The sequence below is a fragment of the Canis lupus genome, chromosome 12, assembly GCF_011100685.1.
Source record: "Canis lupus familiaris isolate Mischka breed German Shepherd chromosome 12, alternate assembly UU_Cfam_GSD_1.0, whole genome shotgun sequence".
Classification (NCBI taxonomy): domain Eukaryota; kingdom Metazoa; phylum Chordata; class Mammalia; order Carnivora; family Canidae; genus Canis; species Canis lupus.
In genome coordinates, this window is record NC_049233.1 from 40,330,006 (window position 1) to 40,351,618 (window position 21,613).

Here is a 21,613-nt window from a genome sequence, read left to right on the forward strand (position 1 = left end):
ACTTACTTCCCTCCAGCCCTCCCAAAGGCTGTTCCCTTGTCTGACAAGTCCTCCTGATCCTCTATGACTCCTCCAGGCCGCCTTAAGAAATCAGGAGCCTCTACGCTTTCCCCACCATTGAACCTTCTCACAGCTGCTCAAGATACTTCTGAACTGTACATATTTAACACAATATTGTACACTAGAGTCTTTTTTTTTCCTTTTATATGTGCCATAGTTTTGCCTTCCTTTGAGGTCAGCAGTACTTTGAAAGTGGAGAGAACAGTTTGGGCCACCTAATTTAGTCCAACATTTCAATAAACAATAAAACATTCATTAAGTAACTACTATGTCCTCAGCACCAGTTAGGTGCTTTGGAGAACAAGGATGAAAAACTCCCTTCCTGCAGATGCTCAAATTCTACTTGAGGAAATAAACAAGGAAACATTATTTTACAGTATCAGACAAAATAAGTACAAGATATAGGTCAGGAAAGGTGCTATGAGAATGCAGAGGAAAAGCAACTCATCATGACAGAAAATGTCAGTAACCCTTTGTTGCTATCCACCATGGGGCACATTGTAGACATTCAAGAATTGTTGATTAAGGGGGAATTTACTGTAGCCTCAGTTTTGATGAATCAGTACTCAAAAAATAAATCAGAAATGCATATAGTCAAGGCCTGTTTTATCTCTTAAGAGCAAAGCCCAAACTTACATGTCTTTTTTGTATTTGTTAGTACTTCTGTAGCAAAGTGCTCAGAACAAGGTAGCTGCATAACAGTTGCTAGGTCAGTGCAGCTCCTGGGACTTTGTATGTGCTCAGTAAACCAGTTTTTTTTTTTTTTAGTAAACCAGTTTTTAAGAATATCATTACTAATGATAAAATTACCAATTTTGTTTTTAGAATTCATTTAGTTTTTATTTTTATTTATTTATTTATTTATTTTGAGAAGGAGAGAGAGGGATGTGGGAAAGAATCTTAAGCAGGCTTCATGTTCAGTGCAGAGCCCAACACAGGGTTTGATGTCATGACCTGAGCTGAAATCAAGAGTTGGACACTTAACTGACTGAGCTACCAGGTGGCCCATGAATTACTAATTTCTTAAATCAAATTCCATGACAAAAAAGTAAACATACATTTTTAAAAATTCCCTTATTCTGAATTAAAGCGTACTATTAAAAGACCTCAAAAATTGTGCAGAAAAGAAAAGCAATTTCTTTTTTAGAATTCAAAGGAGACTTGGCTCTAAGAGCAAAGCTACGTCAGATGCCCACAAAGGTCAGTCCAGTTCTGTGATTCCCAACTCTGAAGCCACCTTCCTCCCATCTTCCATTCCTTCAGAAATCTCTTTCACCTGTAGGGTCATTTAAATTCCACCAGTGATTTGTATGACTGCAGTCTTCTAGTCAAAAAGATATCAGTGGAAGAGTCATGAGAAGTGCTCAGGACCAATTATTTCCTGGAAGAACAACTAATCATTTATTATGCCAGCCCAAATTGTCATTTTTCACAGGCTCTTTATAGAAACCAGGTGAATTAATACTTTTAAAATGCTATTCAATAAGTTAGCTTCTTGTGGATTTGTTTGTGGCTAACATCTTTCTCAAAATGGAGTCCATTAGAGGAATTAACACGAAGAGTTTACCATGGAAGAGATTAGAATTCTGTAATGGCTCATTTATTTGTGTTACTAAGTAATTAATGTTGGTTTCCCCACTAGATTCTAAGCTCCGTAAGAATAGGGACACTGACCTTCTCACCACCAAATGCCCAGAATTTAGATGTTCACTATATTTTTTATGAATGGATAAATCTGGAAGACAGAATCTGGTGCAGAACTGAAGTCTTCTTTGCCCTGTAAACATGCTTATTAGAGATCAGGATGAAATCAGTAATCAAGCTCCCATAAAGGAAAAAAATTGAGTATAAGTATTGTTTGATCCATATGAAATCAGTTTTTGAAGGTCTGTAAGAGAAGATAGGTATTTCACATAGTTCAACCTAATGTCATTGTTTTGAATTTTTCTGCTTCAATTTCTCAATCATCTGAGTTTATGAGACTAATTTAAATACATTATATTTTTTAAAAAGGCCTATGTTCTGGGGTGCCTAGGTGGCTGAGTCGGAGTTGAGCATCTGCCTTTGGCTTAGGTCACCATCCCAGGACCCTGGGATGGAGCCCCACATTGGGCTCCCTGCTGAGCGGGGAGCCTGCTTCTCCCTCTGCCTTTGCCTGCCACTCCCCCTTGCTTGTGATCTCTCTCTTTCAGTCACATTAATAAATAAAATCTTAAAAAGAAAAACAGATCTATGTCCTATGACCATAATCTATAAGGATGGGTGTGAGAGACCAAAATGTGTTTCTGAGGCAATATAATAGATGTTTTCAGATGTTTGAAGGACTGCTGGAGGGAAGAATCAGTCCTATGTGTCCAGGTCCTGATGGAACTGGGATCAATAGGTGAAAGGTGCAAGAAATAGTTCTGGGTTCAGCAATAAAAAAGTACACTTTAAGTCTTGGAGATGTTTGAGAGATAACTCCTTTACGACCAGATGTAAGTCTGAGGAACTCTTTGCTGGTCCTGCTATAAAGGGGAATCTAAGGCACATCAGGGAGGAACTAGACCTCAGGGATTCTTCCCATATTCAGAGTTGATGATTTGGCTTCAAGGAATTCAACAAGACTCATTAACCTAGGTCCAGGTGTACTTATCTCTAAATGAATATTCCCTGTTTAAGTGTTAAGTGCTTTGTGATGTAGAAATAAAGGTATTGCATATCATGGTGTATTTTTCTAGAGAATTGAAGTTGGGTCTAAATTAAAAGTATGTGAGTACATAGGTTTAAACAAGTATTGCTATAAGAATAATATCACAACTAACAGAAAAATGTTCTTAAAGTTAATGGTATTGGTGTTTTAAAAGGCATTAGCTTAAATACAAACTAAGTGAAATAAAAATAGTTTAATTTTTATGTTAATTTCAGGGAAGACTGGACAGGACTGTGATTTATATATTTGAGTTATACCATGTAATTAGCTTAATTTGGAGATGGATATGGCAATGGTAACAGCCCTGAACTTGGTTCTTCCATGCTTCTGGAAGATCACATTTGGTTCAACAAATATTAACTGGGCCTCTCTATGTGTCACAAAGGAAAATGAGACAATGTTCCCTTCCTTCAACGTTCTAACATTTCATCTACTCCATGTTTTGACCAAATATAATACTTCCTGAACAATTACTTTGTACCATTAGCATTTATTAACACCCTAAATGGTAGGTACTATTTTTATTTCCATCTGCAGATGGGAACTTAAAGATTTACAGAGTAGAGAGAGCCTGAGTCATTTGTCCATGGTCACATAGCCAATGAGTAACAAAGAGGATCTGAACCTAGGCAGTCTGGTTTGGGTTTATTAGTTTAACCATTACACACTAAGTGGAGCACGATTGTTCCTTTTGCATTGTTCAAAGGAGACTGAATGCAGGCTGACTGTCTAACATGAACATACATGATATATGCTCATCAAAGCCTACCTGGCTCATTTGTATTCATCCAATTTCAATTCAGTTGACATCTATGGAAAACCTACTGTATTGTAGGCATTGCGCTAAGTGATTTCACAGTGACTATCTCATTCGATCCCGACAGCTTTGTCAAACAGATAGTAATTGTATTTTGAATCTATTTTGAGGATAAAAAAATTGAGAGGCAGAAGTTAAATGACGCATCAGGGTTCACACAATTAGTGAGACATAAGGCTGAGATTTAAAATCAAACCTCCTGATTCTAAATCCTATGCCTTCAGGTAGCCTTGCAAATGTCATCTCTAAGTGTAGACCTCTGTGGGTTTTGGTACATTTACAAGGTTGTGCAACCATTACCACTATTCTTAGAACATTGTCATCACTGCAAAAAAGAAACTGTACCCATTAGTAGTCATTTCCCACTCTCTGCTCCCTCCAGTGCCTGGTAACTATGTACCTACTTTCTACCTCTATGAGTTTGCCATTTTGGACCTTTCAGACACATATAATCAGTGGTTTGGGGTGACTGCCTTCGTTCACTTACCTGGTGTTTTCAAGGTTCATCCATGTGGTAAAATATCAGTATTTCATTCCTTTTCTTGACTGAATAATTTTCCATTATATGGATATACTTAACTATATTTTGTTTATGCACTCATCAATTAATGGACATCAGGATTGTTTCCAGTTTTTGGCTATTATAAATAATGCCGCTAATACACATTCACATACAATCTTTTGTGTGAACATTTGTTTTCCTTTCTTTAGGGCACATATACCTAGGAGTGCAATTACTGGGTCATATTGTAACTCTGTTTAACATTTTGAGGAGCTTCCCATCTGTTTTTTGTAGATTTCATCATTTTACATTTCCACCAACAATGAAGAAAAGGCTTCAATTTCTCCACTTCTTCTCCAATATTTGCTATTTTCCATTTTTTAAAAGTCATCCTACTGCATGTAAAATGGTATCTTATAATGGTTTGGTTCACATTTTCCTAATTACTAATTGTTGAGCATCCTTTTATTTGCACATTGGCTATTGATGTACGTTTTTGGAGAAACATCTTTCAAATCTTTCGCCAGTGTTTATTTTGGGATTGTAAGAGTTCCTTACATAGTCTAGATATTAGACCCTTATCAGATAAGGGTCTAATCTGATCATAAGGGTCATGGTTTACAAATATTTTCTCCCATTCTGTGGCTTTTTTCTTTCTTGAAATTTTTGTGTTACTAATTTTTTGCTTGTACTTTTGGTGTCATACCTAATAAGCCATTGCTTAATTCAAAGTCATAAAGTTTATATATAAGTATCATTTTAAAAATAGGATTTCAAAGACTTTCTCTTCTCTCATGAAGGAGAGGTAGTCACAGAGTTCTCTGCAGTTTTAAATAAGCCTGAACTCTATTTGGCATTGGAAAATTGGGTTCATTTTTACTTAAGGATGAGAACATTAAAATTACACAGAATTCACAAGTTTTCTCCCAAATTAATTTATGTAAAGTACTTATCACAGGGCCTTAAATAAATTGTGACTATTTATTATTATCTTAATCATTAAAATGAATCTGGGAGATTTTAAATAAATGTTTTACATAAAATAATAAATAGAAAATGATAATAAAAGTTTGGAACTCATGATTAAGTGAAAAGCATTCAGAAGACATGTTAGCATATGTGATGACTAAAAGTTGAAATGACTTCCCTATGCCTGCTAAGATTGGCAAAAGGGATAACAGTTGTACCTCAAGCCAAAAGTGAAGTCCCCTAAGATTTGGGGACAGGAAAAAAGCCTTTGTTTCATACTCTTGTTTCAAATTCCTTAAGTATGTAAATATACATTCAAGATCTTATGGGACAATTCACCTAATTGATTGGACCAATGGTCTTGACTTTCAGATGATCTTTTCACGTAACTTAAAAATGGGAATTTCAGGGCTGCTTGCTCACATAGCCCACTCTAATTCCACCACAATCCTTGGGGCCAACTCCAGGGAGAATATTAGGACTAGCACATATGATCACACAAGTTACATGGCTTAACTATAGGAGATGTCCATGACTCAGATGAATCATTGTAGACTCATACGGTTATGATTTCCCATCAGATTAGCAGACAGGTGTTATGAAGAAAGAGGCAACTTTCTAATGTGTAAATTCACTGCTGGGATAAGCAATGTGGCACTCATGGGTATGACCAAAACTTCCATCTGTTTGCAGGCAGAGTATCCATCAGAGCAAATTTTGGGGAACAAAACTGAGGTTCTTATGTTATTTTGGTAGTTGTCTGCTCTACAGTATTCTCTCACCTTGTTAATGTGATAATGATAATACTCATAAAGCTTGTTTATTTATTTTAAAAATAGGCTTATTTATTTATTTTCAAAAAGTCTTCATGCTCAGTGTGGAGCCCAATGAGGGTCTTGAAGTCATGACCCTGAGATCAAGACCTGAGCTGAGATCAAGAGTCAGAAGCTTAACCGACTGAGCCACCCAGACGTCCCAATACCCATAAACCTTAATAGATGCATACCAATGACCTAAGAATCCCTGATCTTTGCGTGTTTGAGAAAAAGTAACAGCATCAATGGTCACTGTAATGATTTTGTGTGTGTGTGTGTGTGTGTGAATGAATTAAAACACTCTAATCCCCAAAAGTAGAAAAACATCAGAATTCACAGAAGAAACTCAAATGACCATTAAGAATATGAAAAGCTCAATTTTACTAGTGGTAAATCTAAACTTAAAGCAGTGAGGCATTATTTTTCATTTACTAGGCTGACCAAAATAAGAGTGCTGGCAAAGGTTAAGAAAAGATGACATTTATGTGCTGTTGATGGAAGTGGATGGGTACAACTTTTTGGCAATAGTCAAAATGTCAAATGTACATTCCCTTTGATTCAGATATTCCACTTCTAAGAAATTATTTAGTTGAGTAGAAATATCTAAGTAGGCAAAAGCTTTGTGTACAAGAATGTTTATTGCAGTATCATTGGCAGCACTGCAGTATTAGAAATAATTTTTATCTCGAATTATAATTTATTGAAGTTCAAAATAGAATGTATATATTCTCTCCTTTAAAAATTGTATGTGGATATGTGTGTGCATGCATATTCACAACTATATATACACACAGTCCCAGAGAAAATGGTGTGTGGTGCTACCTCTAGGACACAAGAATGGGAGAAGGGAGGACTTTGACTTCTCTATGTACTATTATCTCTATTTAAAAAAAAATCACCTGTAGCACTTTTGTCATTGTTTAAAAAGAAGACCTGTGAAGTTTATGCTGCATTTGTGATTTGGAAGCAAGCTAGCACTATAGCTGAGCTGTGTACTGGTGGCATACTGAAAATATTTTAAGTATTCACAGGATATCAGCTATTTTCCTTTGTTCAGTGTGTCCAACACAAATTAAGGTACATTTCATAATCAGAAGCCAAAAACTAACTATGAACAAGATTATTTTGCATATAATATGGCCGTAAATGCAGCTGATTCACAACAGACTTGGGATAATGACACAAGTTCTGAGCCCTCCAATAAACGCTAAGACCCTGAGGAACAAGAGCCTTGTTGCAAGTCTCTGAGCAGTGCAGGTGCTAGTGCTACTTTTCATCTTAAAAGATTCAAGTCTTCATCTTAGAGGAATCCCCAGAATTCAGCTTTCCTGGGGGTGCTCATGCAGTCTCCAAACTTCTCAGGAATGTAGGAAAAAAATTACATTTACAAAGTAGTTGTTCTTCTGTTCCTGGCACTCTTGTGTCCTTTCAGAAAGAAGGTCTGGTATAGTCTGAATGTTTACAAGTTCCTATGTTGAAATCCTACCCCCCAAGATGATGGGGCATTTGGGAGGTGCTTCCATGAGGGTGGAGCTCTCATGAATGGAATTACAACCCTTAGGAAGTTCTGGAAAGCAACCTAGCCCCTTCTGCTATAGGAGGACACAGTGGGAAGGCTAGAAGCGGAAAGATGGCCTCCACCTAACCATGCTGACACCTGAAGCTTAGATCTTGTGTCCAGAACTTTGAGAAAAAAGTCCCTTTTATTTATAAGATGCCCAAACTGTAGTATTTTGTTACAGTAGCCTGAACAGACCAAGACAGGTGATGTTTAAAATTCAAAAGACCAGGTTCGAATCCTGATTTTTCTCATTCCTGAAGGCATATACATCCAAGTCCCTATTTCTTAGCCAGAAAGGAGCTCTGATATTACCTATGCCACCTCCTTTCTCCAGTTGATGCAAGACTAAAATATGGTCATGCTGGGTGAAGAGTTTTCAAAGTGGTGAAGTCCTCTCTAATGAGAAAGTATTTTAGTAAAATGTGATTTAGTATATTTTGGAAGTGACAGATTTTTAAGGATCAGCCCTAGTTTATGGTTTTTCACAGCTCTGGTTTAACAGAACTCTATTCTGTTTATGAAGACCTTTTAAAAAGTAGTGTTTTACTAAGTTTATTATATGGTGATCGTTGCTGACCACTTCTGGTATCAGGTGTTTTATTTTTTCAATATTTTATTTATTTATTCATGAGAGACAGAGAGAGAGAGAGAGAGAGAGAGAGAGAGAGAGGCAGAGACATAGGCAGAGGGAAGAGCAGGCTCCCTGAAGGGAGCCTGATGTGAGACTCGATCCCAGGACCCTGGGATCATGCCCTGGGCTGAAGGCAGGCACTAAACCGTTGAGCCACCAGGCATCCCTGGCATCAGGTGTTTTAGATTAATTCTTCCACACTAGCATTCATAGATGGTTTTGTTAAAGTAATAATAGTTTTAAAGGCCCAACAATTAAGAAATAAGCCTGTGTGACTTATTAGTTACCATTATAGCACAAACTGTAAATATTCTTCACATGTTCTGCAACAACAAAATGAAACATTACCCAAGTTTAGTAAAGACACTACTAAGGAGCAGGTATTTTGCAGGCAAGAAAACCTTTTATTTTAAACCACAAATAGTCAGCAGGTGGCCACAACTATCCATGTTTCATTAAAATCACATAAAACCTAGGTACAAAAGCACCACTGATTATTGCTCTAGAAAAACTGCGTGAAAATTTTAAATACGCACAGTAAAAACACCACAGTACGCACAAGACTCAAATTTTAAAGCAAGCAGGTGGAATGCTGAATCAATCTTACACACAGCTTCCAATATCAAACTGATATTTATTTCACTTGAGGATGATGGAAATTTCCAAAAAGCACGACTATGAGAAGATAAAATGTCCATCCTTATATATTTTTGTATGCCAACTAGTAGAATCCTAAAAAATTAGCATTTACAAAATACTTGGTAAAAATAGCTTTTAAAAGTTGCCCCGAGAGGTACATAAAATCAACCCCGATTTTTCACGACAATTCATTCTCCCTTGTTATCTACAGATTCAGTTTTCTGTGCCTGTGAAAAAGGGAAAAAAAGAGAGGCAGTTACTATTAAAGCTACTAGAAGCCAAAGAAAAAGTCCACCCAATCAACACACACACTTTGAACACCTGTTTTTTAGCAGCTCTATTGCAAAACCTATTTCAACTCTGGATGTAAAACAGACAAGGCAGGAATATAGTATGCGAACACTTTGCTGCATTTAGTGCTTTCTGCTTTTCAAACAGCCACAGAAGCTTTACCTGCAAGCTCCCACTGTTTCTAATAGAAAACACCACACTACTATCTGCTTCTAGTCACTGCAAACATGCAGAATTTTCTACTGTACCCTTAACTCTCACTGTTTCAATCTGCCCCTTTACTGACAGTGTGCTGGGTGGGGTACCTCTGGAGGTTGAGACATTAACAGTTGAGCGAGAGATGTGGATCTGCAATAACATTGCGGGCAATAAAAAGAGACATTATGAACGTGCTATCACCGGCTGAAGCATTGAGCAATTTCTTTTTAGACACTGAGTCAATCAGTGGGAGGTATTTATGGAAAGTACCTCTTCAGCTTTAGTTTCACCATTTTCAGATGGTGCAGTACCTTCCTTTCCAGCTTCTTGCTTTTCCTCCTTCTTCCCTTTAGCACCTTTGTTAATTTTTGTTCCCGGTTCTTTCTAACAGAGGGTCAAAGCACAGGGAGACAAAGCATGTTAGACAGGGTGTGCGGTCAGTGAGAATCAGTCGGCCTCGTCCAAACACAAGGCCGAGTGCAACCATGGCCAACGCGGTGGCTTTCAGGACGAAGGGGAAGCCAGTTCTGCAGGGCTGCGGTGAGTTACACTGACGCTCTATGAGAATGTTAACGGGCTGCTCAGACTGTCCACTGACTTTCTCTTCTGGGGGAAAAAATGATGATTCTCCTCGTGTACTTGTTCAGTGGACCTCCTCTCTCGCTACAGAGAAGTGGTTCTGCCGTGGAGAGCAGCAGTGGTAACTGAAGAAGGAGGCAGAAGCCAGGGAAGCCAGGGGATGAGGGCCTCAGAGGGACGAGAAGGTTGAGAAAATGCTTGAAAATGAAGCTCTATGTGAAGAAAAGTTCCTGATTTTAAGACAAAGCCAAAGAAGTAGTTCTGCTTCAGAATCATCTACTCCTGCCACAAATACACCTAGTTCTTTTTTTAAAAAGATTTTGAGAGAGAGAGTGAGAGAGAGAGAGAGAGAGCATGAGCAAGGGGAGAGGCAGAGGGAGAAGCAGACTCCCCTCTGGGCCAGGAAGCCCAACGTGGGGCTTGACCCCAGGACCCCGGGATCATGACCTGAGCCGAAGGCAGACACTTAACCGACTGAGCCACCCAGCGCTTCCCAAACGCACGTAGTTTCAAATAATTCACAACAATGCTCTGAAGGGCAGAGCACAGAAAAGCTATTTGGGAAAAGTTTCTTAATAATTCTGTGCTTGTTTTCTTGCTTGTAAAACCGGATATGTGTAGGACTGATATGAGGGCTTCATAAGAAAAGCAATTAGAACAGGGTCTGGCATAGTCAAGCCACATAAATGTTTGCTGATATTAATTATATGCTAGTATTAATTATTATATGATGAGTCATCAGACTAGCCTAAGACCAGTTGTAGGAAGTCAGATCCCTTCCCCAAGTCTCTGGAGCTGCTGGTGGCTGTGGCGCCAGGGCCCAGCCTCATGCTTTCTGAACCACCATGTGAACTGTGTGCTGCTACCAAACCCCTCCTGGATATGAGGCTTCTTGGAGCAACATGCTCTGACTTTCTTCACCTTTACTGACCAAATGGGAAACATGTTCCTGGTAAAGCATATGCTTTATGGCTTTTGAGAAAGACTGTAACAATGGGGACACTTTTCTAGTTGGTACATTTAGCCTGAAACAGTAAATGTGATCTTTCCTTGGATGATCTGTAGATATGGGATTATAAGTTATTCATTGTTTAAAAGGCCAACATGGGGGAGGGAGCACCTCTTACCTTAGCAGATGTTTTTCTTGGTTTAGGTTCAGGTTTGGGTGGAGCGGGTTTCTGCAAAGATAAATTAAATTATACAAATACTGAAAGAGGCAACCGTCAGGACCAAAAGAAACACAATTAAGACTGCAAAAGACGACAGTCCATTTTGACTATGATTCTGTTCATGTAAAAATATTTCATTCTATTTTCAGCATCAGGTAACAGCATAAAGATCTGTGCGTTTCATAACTATTTTCATCCTGGGTTCTCAAGTGAACAGCAGGTGAGATTTAAAAGCCGACTCATTATTCCCCAATCCAGAGTAGCTCTCCAGGAACAGGTTTAAGCTTCCATCTCTGATGTCTCTGTACTTCCTTTGATCACAGCACAGCAGCGAGAGGAATGACTCAGGCCCTCAGCCAAATGACTCAATGAATTCAGTCACACTGGCCTTCTCAACAGTCTAGAAATCACAGCACAATCGCAGGCAAAACCCATCCGGTAATGAAGACTGCTGCCTGTGAAGTATTTCAAAATCATTTCCACATCCTTCCACCTCTGATGTGGATTTCAAGTTCTGTAGCCAAGCTTCTTCTTACTTTCATCCTCTCCAATGCCAGCTCAAGGTGAGAGAAGAATCTCTTGCCCACCCAGACATTGGGCTCACTTGCCCCTAGAGCTTTTTATGAAGAATGTGATTATGATAATAAAATGTCCACTGTTAGCTCCCAAAGTTTAAGATTTTTCTTAGACTTAGCCAAAGAGTCCACTAGGTGACTGTTTTTCTCGAGTCATGTGGTTCTCTTCCCCACTGCTGTTAGCAGTGCCTGCCCTGTGGCCCTGGTCCCCTCCATGTGGGGCTCCAGCCCTCTTCTGCTTGCCAGAGTATTTGAGACCGGGTGGCACATGGGGGAAGATAGTCAGTTAAGTTTCTGGTTTTCCACAGCTATTTTAGGGCAGATATTTCTCTCATCAAGCTAGAAAAAAATAAGTGTTCATTTCTCTGAGCACTAGGGAGAATGGCTTTAAAGTGGAAGACACTGCCCAGGGCTCCCTCTTTGGAGAAAAATACACGTTCCTCCCCAATGCCTCTAGGTGGTTCAGGTTCATATTGCCTCTGGCCCTGTTCAAGGCAAAAAGGAAAACCTTAGACAGTGTAATTCCAGAAGACTGGATGTCAGACATGACTTTTCAAATAAAAAATGAAAAGTGGGCTTGAGAAGTAAGGGATGTGTTTATTAATCTTACCACCCTAAATCTGTAGTCTGTTCCCCAAACACAGCAGCTTGCATAGCTCCTAAGTTTTTAGGATTTAAAAGATTTTATTTCAGGCTTTCACATATTATATCAACACAATTTACAGTGAATAGTTTTCTTCTGTATATTCTGTAAGACAGACCTCTCCCAGATTCAGCATTCAAGTGTTTTGATGCGACAGGAAAGGATGGGGTTTTGCAGGCTGTGCTCCCACTGGCCACTGAGGCGGCTCTGTGTCAGCAGCACGGGCAGTGATCTCAGTGGAAGGTGCTTCTACTGCTGGCTCATGGTTCTCAGGAAATGCTTTAAGTTTTGGTTTTTATTTGCCTTACAAACACTACTTCCTTAGTGGGCTAGAGATCCATGGACTACAATGGCTTGTAGCATAATCTACGGTTAAGCCTAACAAAAGTTAAAATATAACTATTGAACCACGGTGAAAGTTAATATTGAACAGAGCACACCATCTTGAGGGGCTTCAGGAGAATCCAGTTTAACTGTGTACACACACATCTCCCAGCTCCTAAGCTTTCTGCTGGCTCTAATATTACTTCCTTAGGTTGGGACTCAGGTGAAATACTGCCTTACACAACTCAAACTCGGCTATACTTCTGAACTTGTGAGTGCCCTAAATAGCCATTTCTGCATTGATTCCCCACTCTGTGCCTGCACAGGTGTTGGCTGAGGATGATATCCATGCTTCCTTAAAGGCCAAAGTAGCTAGTAGCTCCTGGTAGCCAAGAAACCAATGCCTTTATCCCTACATCTCAGTGTGCAGCAGAGAGCCAGGCTGACCACCTGTCTTGGCAGAATGAGGACTGTATGTGAGCAGGGCAGCAAGGAGAAGCATGAGAGCCAGCAAGGAGCACACTACGGTGAGAAGGGCTGAAGCACCTTCATGGCCAAGGCTTGGTCACACCTGCCCATCCCAGCTCTAATGACCTTAACCCCTTTCTCTTCCCCAGGCCTCACCCACAGAGGGAGACTCTGAGTGGCCAAGTGGATTACTTTTTCAAAGATTCTATGGTTCTGAAATGATGCACATGGATTCTGATAACTTCCACCACATTCTGACGGAAGCATGTATCACGGAGACTGTTGTCCACTTTAGTACATTGTATGTAGAATCAGAAGGGTAGGACTTGGCTTAATGTGCTGCTTTTGTTGCAGAGATCTGGAATATCCAACAACTTCCTGGGTGTTATGTTCTTGGTAACACAGCTGGCCGCTACTTTTCATGGACGTATCTGATCAAGTGAATTGCTTGGCAACGCTGGTCACATTTGCTAGAAGTTGTGATTCGGGTAATTTCCAAAAGGGAAATAAAAAAAACTCAAGGGACATAACATCTTAATCCTCCTTCTGCTGCTTTGTCCTGAACAGGGGGAACATGGACTCATAAGAACTAACAGCCAGGGGATTCTAAAGTACTCACCGCTGACAATCTGGCAGACCGTCTAGTGGGCTACAAAGGAAACGAAAAAACAATTTTTATTATAGACAACCAAGTTGATTTTTAAAAATTCATTCCTTACTTTGTTGGAAGAGTGTAATGTATGGCTCCCATTACTCTCTCTCCAGGTGAGCACAGTAAGGTATATTTCAAAGGCCTTACTGTGTTGTGTGTACCATAATACTCAAGAGGAAGTTTCCTACAGACGTGTAGACACATTGTTCAAAGAAATGGCCTCTCCTAATTAAGGGTGTTGTGGGTTAAGAAAAAGACAGGAAGATTAATTTAGGTTCTGACCCATAATCTACTTTTATGATAAAATGAACAACAGGAGCATTGAGTGGCTGTTTAAGAACTAGTGCCAGTCTGACTCTTGTTCTTTACAAATAGAACTAAAACTTACAAATTAATACAAAAAAGACTTACATAACTGTGTAGAAACAAAAATAGGAGTTTCCTGACTTGTTACTATGTTAGAAAGGAGAATGATGATAATAAATCTTATTAGGCAGTTAACAAGAAAGACTTCCTCTTACCTGTAACAGAATACACATATTTATTTATATGCTGAATGTGTATGTTTAAGATTGAGACAGAGTAAAAAGTTCACTAATCTTCTAAAGATTTTTTAAATTTACTTTAGAGAGAGAGAGCAAGCGAGAGCACGAGCATTGGGGAGGGACAGGAGCAGAGGGAGAAGCAAACTCCCCTCTGATCAGATGTGGGGCTCGATCCCAGGACACTAAGATCATGACCCAAGCCAAAGGCAGATGTTTACCCAACAGAGCCACCCAGGTGCTCCAAAAGTTCGCTAATCTTTTCTTTTAATTTGGAAGTTTAGAAAATTTAGGGAAACTCTGTTGAGCTTGGTATTTTTCAGGAAATGTTTTCTCTTCAAGGGCAGTGCAAATTAAGCAAATGAACTGCAAAGAAAATTAAAATAGCCAAACTGTTGTAGGCATTTCAGAAAGAAGCATACAGAACTGATATTCTACTTACCATCAGCAAAACATGGCTCCCCAAGGGATTTCACATTCTGAAAGTACAACTGCCTTTCTTTAAAAGTGTTCCAGAAATAAATTCTCCGTACTTTTTGTCTGTTGTACTCACTGTTCTCTCTGGCAGAACAGTGTATGTACCACCTAACATATAGTAGATTCTCAAAAGGATGTGCCTAAAAAATGAGCTCAATCTTTCCCCTAATTCTTGCTGCCTTATACAGACTTTGCCTCATTACCATAGCTTAAATGTTTCAAATTTTTTTAGGGAGGTCAGCAGGAATCCGTGCCACAACTGCAAAGAATTATGGAATTCTTGAAGCTGTACTTAGGTCAGTGCCAGGTCAGCTGGTCAGGCCAAACTGGAAGAAATATTTCTTGCCATCTTCACATCTAAGAACTTGCTTCCTGAAAATAGCCAGAGGAAGCGAAACTCATCTTTCTTTAAACTACAGAAGGAAATGAAGGGCCAGAGCCTCCATGAATAATTTTAACCCTGGGGTCTCAAGGCAAAAAAATCAGAGCTGGACTTATGGCCAGCTAAAACAATGTGAAGGGACTGGGAGACGGTGCCGGTGAAGTGGTGGCCGTGATATATTCACTGCACGGGGTAAGAGGATGTACAGCTTGATGCCTAGTATGGGAGGGATGCCTGTATCAGATGCTCCATAGGAAATACCATGGTGTCTCCTAGGATTACCATGGGTGTATTCATGACAATGCACCCATGAGTCACAGGGAACCAGAACCCAAATCCTGTGATGCCTTTCTCAGAACAGTCAGTTGCAATGAACTGGGTATCATCACCACAGAAAAGACAACATTAGCCGTTAAAACAGGCAGCCAGTAGGTAACTTGTACTTCCTTCAAAATGCTCTCCGAGCACGGAAGAGCAAAGGAGCATCCACTAATTACCAAACAGGGCTCAGCTTTGATGCTTCTATAAGGCCTCAAGGACTACCCGATCATCTCCCAAGTGAAGCAGAGCTGGCAAAAGAGTGATCAGAGTGATACATTCTGAGAGGGAAAAAATGGCAGCCTCTATGCTCAAGAGGGGTGAATGGACCTTCTCTGAATCCCTCTCCAGTTAGTGTCAACTTATGTGTACCACATCAGCCTTACCTCACTGTTCACCTCATCTGTATTGCGACTGTACCCCTATGGCACAAGGCTGACTTCTCCTGCAGTTCTGTAGCTCCAATGCCCAGCAGGGGCCCTCCATAAATGGTGAGGTGAATAGAATGGGTAAGCGCCAGAAATGTGTAGTAGCGTGACCTTGAGGAGAGGCATGGTAAGGCCCCTGCCCGATTACTATCCAGGCGGAGGCCTGATAAGAGGCCAAACATATTCACCACTACTTATAACTGCCTTCCTATCCACCAGGTAGTCGTCATGAATAAAATCTCATTGAAGTGGGGCCAAATCATGTGCACAACTTCCCAACTCTGGTGCTCTAATTCTTTCCTCTCTATGTGAACACCTGAGCATACTGAAGATCTTGGCAGATATCAGAGAGCCCTTTGGGATTTCCAGAGATATTCCCACCCAAGCAAGCAGTATCCTGCAGGGCCCAAAAGCCGTTCTGATCCAAAGGACTCCCTATCTTTTTATAATTCAGGCCCAGTACAAGAGTTTCAAAATAAAAAGCCCAGGAAATTAATGCAAAAACAAAGTCTGCCTCTCCAGGCTGTCTAAATCAACCGTCTCTAAAAAGCACATCTTCTACTGTAAAATCATTTTATGACTTTCTGTCTAAAATTTACCAGCTCTTCTTTCTATGCTATAAAAAAAGGACTTTTCTTAAATTTTCCTTTCCAGTAACCACCATAAGAGATTTTCTTTTTCATTGCAAATAGTGGAGGCTGAGGCGAACCTTTCACTCACAGGCAGTAGCATGGTTATGCATGCAAGTGTGAACACCTTCCTGGAAAGTTCCATCAGCTTTCACAGCCTTAAAATCTATAAATGATTATACTGTATTTATTGGATATAAAATGGACTAGATTGCTATTTTTTCATCCTTAAAGTACTAGAATTTTAAGTACTCATTTGAGACTCAGACTGTTAGGCAGGACAACTGAAAAAAAAAAGACACTAAGAATTTCTCTCAACTTGTTGATTGTGAATCCTTGGGAGACGTGGTCAAGACAGTGATTCTCAGAAGAGGAAAGATGACTTTCAGGATGACACGTCACCAACCAAGAGTTACAGAGACAAGTAATGGGAGGGTTTGTCACTGTGGGGTATAGCTGCTGGGCACAATGAAATGTTTTAATAAGCATTTGATTAACTGATCATTCTCTGAGTTGAAGCAAATTCTGGTGAAGGCTACTCCCAAAGACACATAGTCTTTTACTTTACCATCTTCGTTGCAAAAGAACATGGAGGTCTAAACTCACTATGACAAAAGTTCACCGACAACTGGATTCAAGTAGAGTCCTTGGACTTTGCTGAATACCGCTTGAAATATATGGGCCATTCTTATGGGATCTGGAAGTATGTTTATTTTTATAAGATTTCTTAATGCTCCTAAGTCTAACCATGCACAGATCTTCCCCAACTTCCAATGGAGTTACATCCTCATAACCCCATCCTCAGTTGAAAATATTGAAAATATTACAATATTTATGCATTTAATACACCTAACCTACCAAACATCATAGCTTAGCCTAGCTTCCCTTAATTGTGCCCAGAACATGTAATATTAGCCTAGAGCTGGGCAAAGTCATCTAACATAAAGCTTATTTTATAATAAAGTGTTGAATATCCCATGTGATTTATTGAATGCAATACTCAAAGTGAAAAACAGAATGGCTTTCTGGGTACAGGAGGGTTGTACACGTACTGGTTGTTTACCATCATGATCACAGGGCTGAATGGCAGCTGAGCCTTACTGCCACTGCCCAGCATCACAGGGGAGCATCATACCACATATAGCTAGTCTGGGAAAAGAACAAACTGAAAGCATGGCTTCTACTGAATGAGTATGGCTTTTGCACCACAGAAAAGCCAAAATATTATAAGTCAAACCATCACAAGTCAGGGACCATGTGTAGTTGCTGACAGAAGCCAAAAATCAAGTTGCTTTTAATTTCCAAAGACAAACGAGGAGCCACGTAGAAATTATTGCAAAACTGGGAAGTAGGGAAAGATGGATATTAGAGCCTTGGCTGGGAAATGGAGAGGACAGAGAAAAGGCATTGGGTAACCAGATTTATGATTACCACAAAAGCGGTATGAGGACAGAGGATTTTGAATCAGGAAGCTCACATAGCTTCCCTGGTTCTGCAATACAAAAGTTACGACACCTGTGGAAAATAACGTATTTCTCTCAGGACTTGTTTCCTTTAGTAAAGCTGGAAATAATAATAGCTGCATATCTGTTATTAAAAACAATTCTCTAGGGGAATCCCTGGGTGGCTCAGCGGTTTAGCGCCACCTTCAGCCCAGAACGTGATCCTGGAGACCCGGGATCGAGTCCCACGTCGGGCTCCGTGCATGGAGCCTGCTTCTCCCTCTGCCTCTCTGTCTTTGTCCATCATGAATAAATAAATAAAAATCTTAAAAAAAAAACAAAAACAAAAAAAAACAATTATCTGATATTCATTATTCCCTTTCCTGGCTGTATTTTTCTTCATAGCAAATATTCAGCGATATTATTTTATTCTCTTTTTCCACTAAAATGGAAGCTCCATGAAGGAAGACATTTTGGCTTCTTTTGTTCACTGTGGAATCTGCAGAGCCTAGAACCGCGCTTGGCATATTACAGGTACGTAGTATTTTCTGTTAAGGAATGAATGTGCTCTGCCCTCATTTCAGGATTATTGTAATGCTCAGACAAAATAACGAATGCGAAAGGGCTTTTGGAAACTGCCAAGTGTAATGCTTTTAACATATTGTTGTGGTCGCTTATTGTCCAAAAGCTATACTCTGCATTATGCCCTTCAAATATCACTGCAGTGGAAGAGGTTTTTCAAAAGAGGATCCCTCTTTGTAACTGATCTCAATTCCCAATAGTCAAGCCTGTGCATACTCAATGACATAAACTAGAAAATTCAGTCAATTCAGTGGGGGGAAAAAAAATCAATCAATATACTGTCTGACAGTTCTTACCCTAACCCACTAGCTGACTGACCTTTTCACTTTTCAAACAGTTGTGTTGATGTCCCGAAGACAAATCATGAGTTTTAATCTGGTCGTGGCTTAAAGGACAGGGAAAGAGTTTTTCCTAGGAACGATTTTTGTTAGCAATAATAGAATAAATACAATATAAAGTAAAATACTAAAAATATAAAATATATAAATAACACAAATACTTAAAATTCTGAGACTCAAAATATGTATAAGACAGCTGGATAAGCAAGAATAGTTTACATATATTCTAACCAGCTTGACTGCTCTGTGTAGAAGGATAGGAAAGACTGTTTACACTATCCAAGATCTATTGTGCGTAATGGTTTCTAGGTTTTATGACTGACAGATCAATTTAAATAGCAGCTCCTAAGGAAAAATCCAAATGCATTTTGTGTCCAAATCTAAAAATTACATTAAGATTTGTTACACTTAGCCAACTGTCCTAGAAATTACATTTCGCCATTTTCAAGAAAATCCATGCATTTATCATTTTTTGGTTCATTCTAGCGTTTGTTTAGTAACTTGAAACTTGACATGGGATCACAAACTTCACCTCCCAAACTGTTAAACACTGAATGCTTGGTAAATGGATGGTGGGGCCTTGGTTTCAGGTTTGTTTTGCTTTTAAATTAATTTAGTCACAGATTCTGTTAAAAGGTTTTCTATTTGGCAGAACAAATTTCCTTGTACAAATTTTGTGGAGGGGTGCTTCTATCATGACAAACTCCTCCGAATTATTAAACCACAGTATGAATCACCCAATCAAAGAATCTGTAACTAGATACTGTTTCTGTCTCTCACATGACCCCTTATAAGTTCAAGGGTAAGAGCTGCAGTTTTTTCTACACACTGTAAAGCTATTTAAAAGTGAATGTCATCAGAGTTAGCATCTAATTTGTTACTTTTTTATCCATCTCCTTTTAGGAGTTCATGATATTACCACAGTAGGTAAATACAATCATCTTTCTCAATTTCTTAGCTCTTTGGAGGTTTCTGTATTTTAATACAGTTTCCTTGAATTGTTACCTAATTAATTATCCTAAGTTCTAAGAATTTTCCTGTTTTTTTAAAAAAATTTTAATATTTTGTCATTTTGTGTGTCTTTTCACAATTTTTGACTTTAGAGATGACATTTTTTGGGCATATATTCAGAACTAAAAAAAGAAATTTATAATTCACTCACTGGAGCAGAGAATTTATTTTATCAACAGTCTTTCATTTCCTTGCAGTGAAAGGCAGACTTTGTTCTCCTTGATGAATTTACCTATTATCTCACTCTTTGCCCAGAAGGAATTCTCAGTATCCACTTGAACAGATAGCAGGATCGACAGGTGGAAACATAAACAACATAGTAAGTGGAAAAGGATGCATCAGTGTTCTCAACTGAAATTTACCTCGGCCAAGAGGCCAAGAGACACAACACAGTGACACTCTTATCTCTGGTTTACGTTGTCTCAACAACCTTATTCAGAACTGTATTCATTCAGATGGAGACAATCCCAACAATATTAAACAATTCCAGTTAAAAACATTAAATTCAGGATGTCAAAGATACACTTACCTCCTGTTTAGTTACTTTGGATCCATCCTTGCCCTCTGTATTCTCTGGAGACTAGAAAGAAAATATTTCAGTGAATTGTATTTAAATGGGAAAGCACACATTCGAGGCAGGTTTGAAAAAAATAGCTATATCTATTCTCAGGATCACATAAGTCAACAGATATTTTATGGAGAAGAAGTAAGTTTGTAAGAGGATACATTTTACACACACACACACACTCAGCATTTATCTGCATAACTGCTCTAATTTTAAAATAGCAGTGGTGCAAGAACTGATATGAACCCCTATTCTTAATGTGCATTCACTCTAAGCAATTTTCATTGATTTCTGATGATTCCACCACTAGTTAAAGAACAGAGCAGGGACCCAGCAGCCAGTGGCAGTAGTGCCAGAAATCCACCACATGTTCCACTCACTTTGTTTCTCTAAGATGAAGGCAGGATGCTAAGAAAGCCCAGCCTGAGCATATTTTGTCCCATACGTGCCTCGCTTTGATTTCTAGCCCACTTCTTGATGTGACTTGACAAATGTGTCATGCATTATTATTCTTCCATTATCAACTCCAGCATCTCTACCAAATTCTCAGCCTTGGCAGGACAGCCAAACATCCTGCCACCCCGGCTGATTTGTTTCCTGATTTTGACCCACCAACCTGGAGCAGCACCTGCCCACTCTGGTGACAGCTCAAACTGGACTCATTTATAGAGTACTACAACTATGGGAAAAATATCCCTAGATTTATGTGACATGCTGCATATCCCAATATATTTTTTAAATATTTTATTTATTTATTCCTGAGAGAGAGAGAGAGAGAGAGAGAGAGAGAGGCAGAGACACAGGCAGAGAGAGAAGCAGGCTCCATGCAGGGAGCCTGGCACAGGACTCTATCCTGGGTCTCCAGGATCATGCCCTGGGCTGAAGGTGGCACTAAACCGCTGAGCCACCCGGACTGCCCTCCCAATATATTTTTACTGGCTAAAGGCTAGTTAGAAAATTAAAGTATTTCACACATTTCAAAACCACATAAAGGTGGAAGGTGAATACCCAGTCTCTATAACACAACGTGTGCAGAAGATATGAAGAGTTTCCAAGAGAAAAAATACAAATAGCAAACTGACATTTGGCATAATGTTTGGCTTTAGCAAAATGAAACAAACAGCTCTGCGGTAAATGCCTCATCTGATAAAATGAGAAACAAATTTTAAAGATCACAAAACCCACTGTTTGGTGGGCCTGGTGACACTGCAAATTAATATATTTTCAAAGAACAAACTGGCAATCTGAGAAAGACACACAGGACTAATTATAAAATGATCCAGTAATTCCATTTTGGAACGAAGACTCAAAGAA

The 21,613-nt window shown here is 39.3% G+C and overlaps 1 protein-coding gene across 3 annotated transcripts in view; it reads right to left on the reverse strand.

Annotated features, from left to right (window-relative positions):
- Window positions 1-8,430: 8,430 nt before the first annotated feature.
- HMGN3 (high mobility group nucleosomal binding domain 3) overlaps window positions 8,431-21,613 on the reverse strand; it is a 32,068-nt gene continuing 18,885 nt past the window's right edge. Inside the window, exons 2-7 of one of the 3 annotated variants that reach the window (XM_038554583.1) lie at window positions 20,264-20,314; window positions 13,553-13,582; window positions 10,882-10,932; window positions 9,446-9,559; window positions 9,226-9,325; window positions 8,431-8,913 (exon numbers count right to left, since the gene is read on the reverse strand). In XM_038554583.1, the coding sequence (XP_038410511.1) occupies window positions 8,900-8,913; window positions 9,226-9,325; window positions 9,446-9,559; window positions 10,882-10,932; window positions 13,553-13,582; window positions 20,264-20,314 (360 nt within the window). In that variant the 3' untranslated portion in view covers window positions 8,431-8,899. The other 2 variants (XM_038554584.1, XM_038554582.1) reach the window with 2 other exon arrangements.